Raw genomic sequence first — 12,365 nt, 5'->3', positions numbered from 1 at the left:
GCATGCAACTTAAAGGTTCATGGGCATTTACAGCATGTGAGTTTAATAAACCTATGAAATAATTCTAGGTTGAACAGCTAGTGTCTGCAAGCAGTGAGAGCACAGACTGTGTGAAAGAAGTATCTGCTATACTGAATGATGAAGAGCCCCAAAATGAACAGGGGCTTGTGAGCATTGTAGCTGCAGAGAAGCAATCAGGTAAAGATAAACAATGTAAAAACATGAATAATGGCTATTATGAAATGGTTTATTATGTGACTCACGAGTAAACAAAGCAAAGACAACATGACAGTACACTTACATTGAGAAAAGGTGTTCTACTGTTCTCCAAAAGAATAGATTTTGCTAAGCCTTCTTCTCACTTGACATTGTCTGACCTATGTTTATTGCTGAATTCTCAGCCCTTATATTTTATCTGCTAGACTCAAGAGTTTCAGACTCATCATATACTTGACTTTTGTCTCCTTACTGATTAAAGTGAAATTGTTCCCATTCGTTTCAGTGTGGTTCTAGCCACTTCAATGGATTTTTAATCAGAATGTGAAAATTCTTTACTGAAACCAAGAAGTATGTTACTTTGACTAAAAGAAGATTGGTATAACTTGTTTTCTCAGTAACTTATACTCCAATCATAAGGAAAAAATGGTATATTACAGCTCCCATTTACATAAGCTCTTGATTAACCAAGGCTTGGTAATCTTTGCTACATTTTTCAATGTAGAGCAGATTCATACTAAGAACAGAGACAGCTGAGCAGGCTCCATTAAGCTTACAATACCCTGGTCTCAGATTTTCCGAGATCTTCATAAGATCAGGTGTGTACCATAATTATAAACCTCCAGTAGTGACAGTGATAAATTGAAGCTATACCAACCATTTTATGCTGTGACTGCATCAGCATACTTTGACCAGCATCAAGCCAGGTCACTGTGGGGATGGAAGATCTCCAAGGCAGGCCTATGTGCTATGAGAAGTGATGTTGGTGACTGAGTGGTTGGCACTCTTTCTTTTCAGTCAGCACAGAAGCAATACCCCAACATGGTTTTATGTAGCACTATGCTGCTGGAAATACCTCTTTCAGATGATACCTAAAACTTGGTCACTTGTATTTACTTTCATCCTATGGTTGTTAATCCTGTTGTTTTTGCCAAATTCAGTCTGGATCATTACATTCTACCTCTCTATATTTCTTCTGTATTTCTGTCTTGATAAAAAGAAAAGGAGTACTTGTGGCACCTTAGAGACTAACAAATTTATTAGAGCATAAGCTTTCGAGAGCTACAGCTCACTTCATCGGATGCATTCATCGAAATGCATCTGATGCTCTAATAAATTTGTTAGTCTCTAAGGTGCCACAAGTACTCCTTTTCTTTTTGCGAATACAGACTAACATGGCTACTACTCTGAAACCTGTCTTGATAAAGTATTCCTCAGTTACGGTAGAAAAAATTCCTGTGTAGTGTCAGGTACCCTGTATAGGTTGTACATCTGGTTGTAAAGCTGACCTTTCAGGATACTAGTAGTACGTTATAATAATTTTATTATTATAGTATTTTTATACAAGGTGTCACAGGGCAGATATACCTGTCAGCCCCTTGGGGCAGTATGGCCCCTCAGCCTGAGTCACTAAGGCAGGCCTGGGGTTCAGGACAGTAAGGCCTAGTAGCTGAAGTCTAAGTAGCCACCTTCCTTCCCAGGGCAGTATGGCCCAATGGCCTAAGTCAGTAAAGCTGTCATGGGGTTCAGGACATAGGGCCTAGTTGCCAAAGTCTAGGCAGCCACCTTTCTTCCCAAGGCTGTATGGCCCAGTTCACCTCCCTGCATGTCGGTGGTGTCCACAGTAGGTCAGATGGGGTAGGGGGCCCGAGCCTACCCTTCTCCGCCAAGTCCCGATCCAGGACCTGAGGGAACTGATACTTCACTTCTCATTCACCCATCATTCCCATTCCTTCACTGGGTTGTTTCCTACCCCTTCTTCCAATGCAGGGGATCCCTCGGCAATCACTGCCTTGGCAGTCAGCTGGGCTTTGGTAGAGGCACCAACCTGGCTGGCGTTGGCATCTGGTGACTCCAGCACTCTCCCAGCAGGAGCCTGCAGTACAATTAACGATGGTCAGTCTAGACTGAGCTGAGCTGCTTCCTCTTATACTGTGGTTCGAATTGGAGCATGCCCAGCATGGGTGAGGGGGCATGGCTTCCTCAGACCATAGCATGGGATTAACCTCCTCTGGCCCAGTGCAGGACTGATATACCCCATCACACAAGGAAAGAGACTCTCTGGTCAGAACCTGATTGCAGAATGGGTTCTTCAGAAACACTAAACTTGATAGTTTGTAAATAATATTCTGTTCTGTTTTAAATAATATTCACATTATCGATGTGTTAAAGCATTTCTTGGTATATCACTGTAGCTGTTATTGAGAGATGGGAGCTCATTCAAGCTCAGGATCTAAGAAATAAACTTAGAATGAAACAGAATTTGCAGCAGTGGCAACAACTGAACTCTGATCTCAGTGATATTACTGCTTGGCTGGATAAAACTGAAGAAGAGCTGGAAGAATTACAGAAAGCAAAGCCTGCAACCAATATGCATACAATGGAACAAAGAGTAAAGAAACTGAAAGTAAGTTGTTGCATACTGAGAAGTGAGGCTTTAAGAATGTCATTACTATTTAAAAGACTTGTTTCTCTGATCAAATAGTCTTTTTTTCCTATAATTTGTGAATACTATATTAACAATAAAGATTTTTAGGCTGTTATCATCCAACTGTATGTGAGATTTCTATCCTAATGTGTGCAGATTTGTATGCACAATGCCTGATAATTGCACAGGTTATTATGCATCTCCCAGCAAACTGAGGAGAGCAACTAGACCCAGAAACTAGACACTTCGTGTAGCTCTTCTAATGGATTATTTCAAAAGGTGGAATCACATCTCAGTTATCAGATACTGACTTCTGTTGAAGTGAACATCAAGATTTATTAATCAAATATGCAGAATAAATTCATTATCTCAGTTAATATTAGGTTAGGAAAGAGAACAATATTTGAGACACAATAAAAATTGGCATTCACCAGAACATGAAGTGCAGGTTGCTACACTATTTGTGATGATACTCTTAAAAGTTAAGCTGGGCTGAGCCGGGTCTGTACTTGGATGGGTGATGTGCAAGAAATTGCTAGATTCTTCCAATTTCTAGCTGCCACTCCTCCCTGTAAGGCAGTGCTGGATCTTTGACTTCAACCCGGTGTTACGGGGTACTATGTTGCTGGAGGTGGTTTTTATTTTTTATTTATTTATTTATTTTTGGATGAGAGATAATTTCGACCAGGGGGTAGGCAACCTATCGCATGTGTGCCAAAGGTGGCATGCAAGCTGATTTTCAGTGGCACTCTCACTGCCCGGGTCCTGGCTACCGGTCTGGGGGGCTCTGCATTTTAATTTAATTTTAAATGAAGCTTCTTAAACATTTTAAAAACCTTATTTACTTTACATACAACAATAGTTTAGTTATATATTACAGACTTATAGAAAGAGACCTTATAGAAATGTTAAAATGTATTACTGGCATTCAAAACCTTAAATTAGAGTGAATAAATGAAGACTCGTCCCACCACTTCTGAAAGGTTGCCGACCCCGATTTAGATTATAAGCTTCTTGGGACAGGAGCCATTGCCATTACCTTTGTTCTATCCAGGCAGTGCACAGAGTCATTTAATAACTGTAAAATCAAGGTCCTGAAAACTTGTAAATAGAGCTTCTAATAGAATGTAGAATTTTTAACATCCAGGGCCTTGCAAAATTCTATCTTATGCAATTACATTATTGCTCCTGCAATTGCCAGTGGGTATTCAACTTCAAGAAACTGAGAAATTCTGCCTTAAAGTCTTCCCTAGAAATATCTGGAAAATGCTTTTTCAGATCTAGTGACTCCCTGAAATATTTGTGATTTCTTAGTTTGTGGAGGATTGTTATAAAAGTTATTGATAATTCACCGAGGGTTCTAATCTGCTTCTTTCTTCAGGACATGCTTAAAGCCTTTGATAACTACAAGGCTTTAGTGTTTTCCGTTAATCAAAGCAGCAAAGACTTCCAGCAAACAGATAGCACTGAATCAAAAGAGCTTCAAAACAGGCTTCGACAAGTGAATTTGCGCTGGGAGAAAGTATGTCATTCAATGGACAACTGGAGAAGGGGTTTACAACAAACCCTAATGCAGTGCCAGGTAAATAGAGCAAACATTTGTCTTGTCACACTTTGAATGAGAGTTTATTTGTAATGAGCTGATTAAGTAGATTAGAGGACACAGTATAGCAGTTGCAGGAATATCAGCAGTTCCTTGGAATTTTTACTCAGATTATAGCTTTCTTTGAATGTATGCGTTTTTTATGCACAGGATAGCCACACCAGTGGTGAATAGCACTTACACTATTTTTCATAGAATTTTAGAAATGTAGGGCTGGAAGGGACTTGAGAGGTCATCTAATCTCCCCCCAGCACGGTGAGGCAGAACCAAGTAAACCTAGAGTCTTAGTCAATGAGAGGGATTCCACAACCTCCTTTGGAAGCTTATCCCTAAACTGAACTGTTCTTATAGTTAGACAGTTTTTTTTCTAATGTTTAACCTAATTCTCCCTTGCAGCAGATTAATCAGGTTACTTGTCCTACCTTCAGTGGAGAACAATTGATCACCACCCTTCCTATAACAGCCCTTAACATATTTGAAGGCTTATGTTTAAAGCAATTTGCAAGCAATCCACACAACATGCCTGAGAAGTAGCTCTACCTTATTTCCCGTGTTTTATAGATGACATGGCGCAATTGAAGAAGAGATGTTAAATCACTTGCTTAAAGCCACAGAAGGAGCTGATAGAGTTGGGACCACTAGTCTGAGCTGTTACGTGTAGTTTTAGCCCAGGATGACCAGTCATCTTTTTGAGTAACCCTCAACAAACCTAAGTAAAAATACTTGATCAACTGTTTCATTGCATAACAACAAAGCAAGAGTGTTTGGCTGATTTTATTACAATACTCCAGGCATACGTTCTTGTAAACCTTTACTTGTTTCTTCAGGATTTCCATGAACTGAGTCAAAAACTACTCTTGGGACTAGCAAGCGCTGAAAGTCTAAGACATAATGCACAATTCACTGATGCAAATGCTGACCCCGATACAATACTGGAGTGCCAAAAAGAATTAATGGTATGTTATGGGTTGGTTATTGAATCAAGGTACGAGACTAACATGCAAGTTATTTCCACAAAAATAAAATAACATAGTTTTTTCTAAAAAATGGTTGTTTGAAAGGAAACAAGTACAGTTTGGGGATACTTCATTTATACATGAATAGATTTTGTGGCTTTAGGAATTGGTTGACTAATAAATCTATCTGAATCTAAATATGATAGAGGTACTGTTTGTGAACAGATTAAGTACTCACGAAGGTCCAGTTTGTGTTGAAGTATGACCAGGTTATGAATAATCTTTCCCACAAAACCCTGCAATTACACCTAAATCCTAGTCTGCAACACCCTCTGTGAATTGTTCCTTTTGGATCATCAATCATGCTGCATTATTCACTGGAACTGTTGTAGAAATAAAATAATTTCATAACAAGATGAACTAATAATCCTCCCACATGTTTAGAGTTATACTGATTGTTATATTTCAAACCATTTCCTTTTTAAGCAACTGGAGAAAGAGCTGTTGGAACAACAGCTTCAAGTAAATGCTCTACAGGAAATCTCCACCTACCTTCTAGTTAAATCAGATGGAGAAGATTATATTGAAGCTGATGAGAAAATACATGTAATTGGAAAGAAACTGAAAAGGCTTCTTGAACAGGTTTCACATGACTTAAAAACTTCACAAGGAAACGTGGTGAGTCAGGGTTATGATTTTTAAACTTGATTATTAACAAGTGCTATGATAATAAAGGATACAAGAACCAGTGCTGCAAAACCAGCCCAAAATTAAAAAATCAAGAGTAGAAACTCTAAAAGAAAATCAGGCTGGTTTAAAACTTGTATGTATTTAGAGCTCCTTATTGCCTTATCAAATATGAGCACTTATTAGGACAAGAAATATGACGTGTGTGTGTGTGTACATAATCCCTACATGTTGTATGTCCATCAATCAATATTAGATATACCCTGCCTTATGTCTCAGTGGGAGCTTGAATTAGACCAGTATGGCTTACTGACATGTTTTCAAGCTAATATATCAGCACATATCTGCCTCTCATGCTTTCTGTTCCTTCCAAAGCTGTTTCTCAAAACTGCACAGGATAAAACAAGTATCCTAGTTCATGGGTGCTTAGCAGTGGAACTGTTCGTTGTTCACAAGCTGGCTGCCATCCATATATACACATGGATAATTTTTTAAAGATAGCCATATACAACATTTTACAGTTTTTATGTTGATGCTTTACGTATACACATTTTAGGGGTACGTGGTTTGTTTTTTTAGGACATCAGTGCATTTCTGCCAGCAGCAGATGACTTGGATTCTGGAAGTTATCATCCACTAGTAGCGAAATCCAGCCCACATGAAACGGCAAGAACTTTTTAAATTAAATGCCTATTTTTCTAAGATTGTTGTTGTCTTTTCATCCCACCTTCCCTTGAATTGAATCTGTACTTTAGCCTCAAACCTTTTGAAACTTGCTCATTTTAGTTACAAGAGTTTACATTTTAATGTCCTAGAGCTGGGTAATAATAAATGTTTATCTTAACAGGTTGGTGTAAGGAGAACTTCGGAAGGCAAGAGCAACAGTGTCAGGTAGCACGTGATTTCTGGTAGAAATGTAGAGTACGTTTTAAAATAAAGAGAGTAGGCAAGCCTGATGGCTTCGTGCCAGTATGTTGTACTGCCAAATGGCAAACAAATGTGGGGAGACCCTGCTCCTAATGGGTCTGTACACATTATGGAGGCAATGTAGCTGGATTCATGGCTGACCTCACTGTTTCCCCCAGATACCAACATGAGGATACAGTGGTGGTACATAGAAGTAGCACCTTCCTTTGTGTCTGCTTAGCCCAGTGGCTCTCAAATTTTTTTTTTTTTTTTACTGGTGACCCCTTTCACATAGGAAGTCTCTGAGTGCGACCCTCCTTATAAATTAAAAACAGTTTTTTATATATTTAACGCTATTATAAATGCTGGAGGCAAAGCAGGGCTTGGGGTGGATGTTGACAGCTCGCGACCCCCCCCATGTAATAACCTTGTGACCCCCTGAGGAGTCCTGACCCCCAGTTTGAGAACCCCCTGCTTAGCCCCTACAAACCCTGTGTCTTACTGTAGTGTTGCACTTTTATGGGAACTTTTCTCTAGTGTGCCCTTTTGGAGGTTGGTCCCTTTACAATTGGCAGAGGCAAGGAGCTGCGGCGTTAATTTTTCTTCTCTTATTCCTGAAGCGATGGCATATTCTCACACCCCATGCATCTGCAGGGAGTACAGCTTTTGCAGGGCTGGACACATAAGCCACCACTGCAGCCAAGTGTGGGTGACAGGATAAGGGTAAATGGGTTAAAGATGCATCCTGTGGAATAGGGTGAGGAAATTTCACAATGTGAGGCCTAGCCTTCTATCAGGGAGAGAGTCCATGCAGATACATTAGTCTCTTGAAAATTAAGATACTGTTTAAAAACTGACTCCAATAACCCTATGCAAAATGCAGCCTGTTACCCTAACCTATTAACACACAGTGCTTATTCCTAAAACAGGGGTGGGCAAACTTTTTGGCCTGAGGGCCACATCTGGATATAGAAATTGTATGGCGAGCCATGAATGCTCATGAAATTAGGGTTGGGGTGCAGGCTCTGGGCTGGGACCAAAACTGAGGAGTTCAGGGTTCAGGAGGGGGCTCTGGGCTCCAGCTGGGGATGAGGGTTTGAGGTACAGGAGAGAGCTCTGGATTGGGCTCAAGGGGTTTGGAGGGCGGGAGGGGGGTGCAGGCTCCAGGCAGCGCTTACCTCACACAGCACCAGCAGCAGCATGTCCCCTTCCAGGCCCCCGCAACTCCAATAGGCCACAGTAACCCACCAACGGGAGCTGTGCTTGGAGCCCCTGGCTGACTCTAAATGTAGAAGCTGGAGGGGGGACATATTGCTGCTTCCGGGAGTTGTGACACGCGTGCATAGAGCAGCCCCCAACCCTGCTCCCATGCAGGAGCTTGAGGGCCGGATTAAATCGGTTGATGGGCCAGATGTGGTCCGCGGGCCGTAGTTTGCCCGCCCCTCTCCTAAAGGCTAAATAAATTACATTAAAATCTTTTGGGGGATTTTTCCTTATGTATTAGACTCTGTTATTAGTGGTAATACGTAGTAGACATTATCTCCACTTTTTTTTTAAACTAGATTTAAGTGTGTTTCATATCTTAAGCAGTCTGTGTTCCAGTAAGTGAACGCTGCCTTCCTTAAACTGGGGGAGGAGAGGGTTAATGTAGAGGGCATGCGTGACAGTGTGCGCGCAACATGCTAATTACCTCCTTTTTAACATTTCCCCCTATCAAAATATCCGATATGCTTTCTTTACAGAATGGGAAACCAGCCTGAAACCACTCAAGCAACTTCCAGCCCCCAATCCTTCTTTTATCGTGTATTAAGAGCTGCTTTACCTCTGCAGTTCCTCTTCCTCTTCCTTTTGCTTCTGGTCTGCATGATCCCATCCTCAGAGGAAGACTACAGCTGCACACAAGTGAACAACTTTGCCCGCTCTTTCTATCCCATGTTGAGATATACCAACGGACCTCCACCAACCTAGAAAGTGTCCCATCACTCTACAATATACCAAAACACGTTTTCTCATGGATGCTTATTTTCATGCTGCTTCTATCAAACAGTGCATTCATGTACTTAAATATAGAAAGTTCCATAATGTTTCACATTTTGACCCTCTCTGCTATGCTTTCCTGACACTAGCCACTAATGCACCTGTTTCCTGGGTCCCACAGCAAGAAATGCACGCAGTACTACCACTGAAATATAAGTGAGGCATTATTTAAATAGCCTCCTTCCAATGCATAGCAGGGAAGGCAACATATTAAACCTCACAAGATCTTTTCAGAATTTCAGTGAGTAATACATCGTTAATTGTTTGTACAGAAAATGAATTTTTCTATAAATTTTTTAAACTCTAAGCAACATACTTTGATGCACTAGATACAAGCATTTTATAAATACAGTCCTCACAACTTGGAAGGTCCACAGAACACAGTTTGACAGACTAATAATGGGACAGACACTATGGTAATGTAATATTAAACACTAATGGTCTCTGTTATAGTTTAATATGACAATAGCAATCTTAAGTGCATGCACATATCGTTGGCAACAGTTTGCATCTTTGGGTACTATAGTAAACAGATAAACAGATTTAAATCTAATATTTTTGTTATACTGTACTTTTCATACAACACTTTCAGTGAAAAATTATACATATTTTATGTGCAAAGTGTTCAGTGCTTAGGACTGCTGTGTTGTAGTTGGATGTGTCGTTTTTTTATACTATGTTTTAAATAAGAATTGATTATATTGCATGGAAGTGGTTTATATTGTGCATATTTTCTAAATGAAAATAATTATGATGTAGATTATACACTACATGTATACATATGTAAGCTGACTTTTTAATCAAAGATTTTTGGTTTAATAATCTTGTACAGTATGCCAAAAGAGATTTTTATAAGTTAACTTTAAGACTCTTCACATTTAAAGTGAAGCTAAAACTTCAGGTGATATGAGAGTTTTATTAGAATAACTATGTTTGGTGGAGGTACAGTTCAAACATTTTTCTCATTAAAATTCTGCTGATGGTTGCAATGACTGAATCGTTTACCTATAGACTTTATGCTTATAAATGAACCTGTAAAGCAAAATGCTTCATGTATTGAATACAGCTGAGTCAATCCAAAATGCTTTAGAAACTAAATGTGGTGCAGCAATTTGCAAAGAAGGACACTCCATAACTGGTCCACTTGTTTCCTTGCAAGAAAAATCAGATATAGGTTATTTTCCATAGCTCATTTTCTTTTCCCAACCATCTTCCCTCACTCACCCCTACAAGAAGAGTAAATTCAACAATTTAGTGCCTTCCCCCCCTTGAGACCATTGTCTTGAAATGCTTTGAGGTTGTGAAGGTAATTTCTATGACCTTCCCCATTATAGCTCACTCTTAAGGAAGGGAAGTGTATAGCAAGGGAACTCCATGCGGATGGCAAAAAGTCCTTGCTGCAGTGCTAATAATCTGCATTCCTGGCTGCGCTATAGGACACATGAACAAACAACCTGGGGGGCTAACACCATGTACCTTTTTGAGGTGGGGGAGGGAAAGATTTTAAAACCAGTTTTACAAAAATTCACAAAATACCAAACTTTGTATCTTTCCTATCCGCACCTGCATTTGTCTGCTTTGGCATACTTGTAACTCTCCTGCTACTCATGATATCCACAGCTACACTCCCCATCCCCCTTCACACAGGTTTGTGAAAACAACTTGTTTTATGTTTGAACATTTGGAAAGAGAGAATCCTTTAAAGTCTCCCTGCAGTGAATGTAAATAGATTATGGCCCAGGCCTGTACACCAAAATGTGCACTAGAGCCCCCACTCTACCTTGTTCCCAGGAACTGCTAGCAGGGAGTGGCACCGGCATAGTGAAAGCAGAGAATGAGGAGGAGAGATTCCAAGTATAAAGAAGCAGAGTCCTAACTGCCCTGCTTCTCGCCAACCAGAAGTCCTCCCTTCCTTGGCACAGAGGTCTCCTAGTACCCATGCCAAATTCTTAGGCCTGGTCTACACTACGAGTTTAGGTCGAAATTAGCAGCATTATCTTGATTCCACACGATGAAGCCCTTTTTTTCCAACTTAAAGGGCTCTTTAAATTGATTTCTTTACTCCACCCCCGACGAGGGGATTAGCGCTGAAATTGTCCTTGCTGGGTAGAATTTGGGGTATTGTGGACGCAATTCAACGGTATTGGCCTCCAGGAGCTATCCCAGAGTGCTCAGTTGTGACTGCTCTTGACAGCGCTCTCAACTCAGATGCACAGGCCAGGTAGACAGGAAAAGGCCTGCGAACTTTTGAATCTCATTTCCTGTTTGGCCAGCATGGCAAGCTCACCTGCACAGGTCACCATGCAGAGCCCATCAGCCCAGGAGACCATGCAGTTCCAGAATCGCTGAAGAACTCCAGCATGGACCGAACGGGAGGTACGGGATCTGCTTGCTGTATGGGGAGACGAATCCGTGGTGGCAGAACTCCGTTCGAAAAGACGAAATGCCAAAATATTTGGAAAAAATCTCCAATGGCATGAAGGACAGAGGTTACAACAGGGACCCACAGCAGTGCCAGGTGAAAATTAAGGAGCTCAGGCTAGCCTACCAAAATTACAGAGAGGCAAATGGCCACTCCGGTTCAGAGCCCCAGCCATGCCGCTTCTATGATGAGCTACATGCCATTCTAGGGGGTGCAGCCACCACTACCCCCAACACTGTGCTTTGACTCCATCCAAGGGGTGCGAAGCAACACAGAAGCAGGTTTTGGGGATGAGGAGGTTGTAGACAGCTCACAGCAAGGAAGCGGAGAAACCAGTTTTCCCAACAGCCAGGATCTGTTTATCACCATGGACGTAGACCCAGTACCCTCTGAACCCACCCAAGGCGCTTGAAGGCGGAGAAGGGACCTCTGGTGAGTGCACCTTTGTAAATATTATACATGGTTTAAAAGCAAGCGTATTTAATGATTAATTTGCCCTGGCATTCGTGGCCAGTACAGCTACTGGAAAAGTCTGTCTGGGGATGGAGCGGGGATGGAGCGGAAATGACCTGGCTGACCTGGCAATTCACTCCCATGTCTGCCCAGGCGCTCCTGACCGACCTCACCGAGGTTGGGTAAAAGAGCACCCTGGAGTACGGTGACGATGGCTACCAGTCATACTGCACTGTCTGCTGCCAAAAGGCAATGAGCTGCTGCTGTGTAGCAATGCAGTACCACATCTGCCAGCACCCAGGAGACACAGGATGACGGTGAACTGAGCAGGCTCCATGCTTGCCGTGGCATGGCGTCTGCACAGGTAACCTTGAAAGAAGGCACAAAACCATTGTCTGCCGTTGCTTTCACGGAGGGAGGGAAGGGGGGGGCCTGACAATATGTACCCAGAACCACCCGCGGCAATGGTTTTGCCCCATCAGGCATTGGGATTTCTACCCAGAATTCAAATGGGCAGCGGAAACTGCAGGAACTGTGGGATAGTTACCACAGTGCAATGCTCCGGTAGTCGACGGTTGCCTCAGTACCATGGACGCACTCCGCCAACTAAGTGCACTTAGAGCATTTGTGTGGGGGGACACAATTGTCTGTATAAAA

The 12,365-nt window shown here is 41.7% G+C and overlaps 1 protein-coding gene across 1 annotated transcript in view; it reads left to right on the top strand.

Moving 5' to 3' along the window:
• SYNE2 (spectrin repeat containing nuclear envelope protein 2) overlaps positions 1–9,818 on the top strand; it is a 267,053-nt gene extending 257,235 nt beyond the window's left edge. The window contains 8 exon segments of the mRNA XM_043517646.1: positions 69–201; positions 2,409–2,623; positions 4,026–4,226; positions 5,075–5,203; positions 5,690–5,881; positions 6,470–6,556; positions 6,738–6,781; positions 8,539–9,818. Coding sequence (XP_043373581.1) covers positions 69–201; positions 2,409–2,623; positions 4,026–4,226; positions 5,075–5,203; positions 5,690–5,881; positions 6,470–6,556; positions 6,738–6,781; positions 8,539–8,764 — 1,227 coding nt within the window. The 3' untranslated portion in view covers positions 8,765–9,818.
• The last annotated feature ends 2,547 nt before the right edge of the window (positions 9,819–12,365 follow it).

Source organism: Dermochelys coriacea, chromosome 6, assembly GCF_009764565.3.
Source record: "Dermochelys coriacea isolate rDerCor1 chromosome 6, rDerCor1.pri.v4, whole genome shotgun sequence".
NCBI classification, from domain to species: Eukaryota; Metazoa; Chordata; order Testudines; family Dermochelyidae; genus Dermochelys; species Dermochelys coriacea.
The sequence above is the reverse complement of the archived record's forward strand: the minus strand, read 5'-3'. Positions and strand labels throughout refer to the sequence as shown.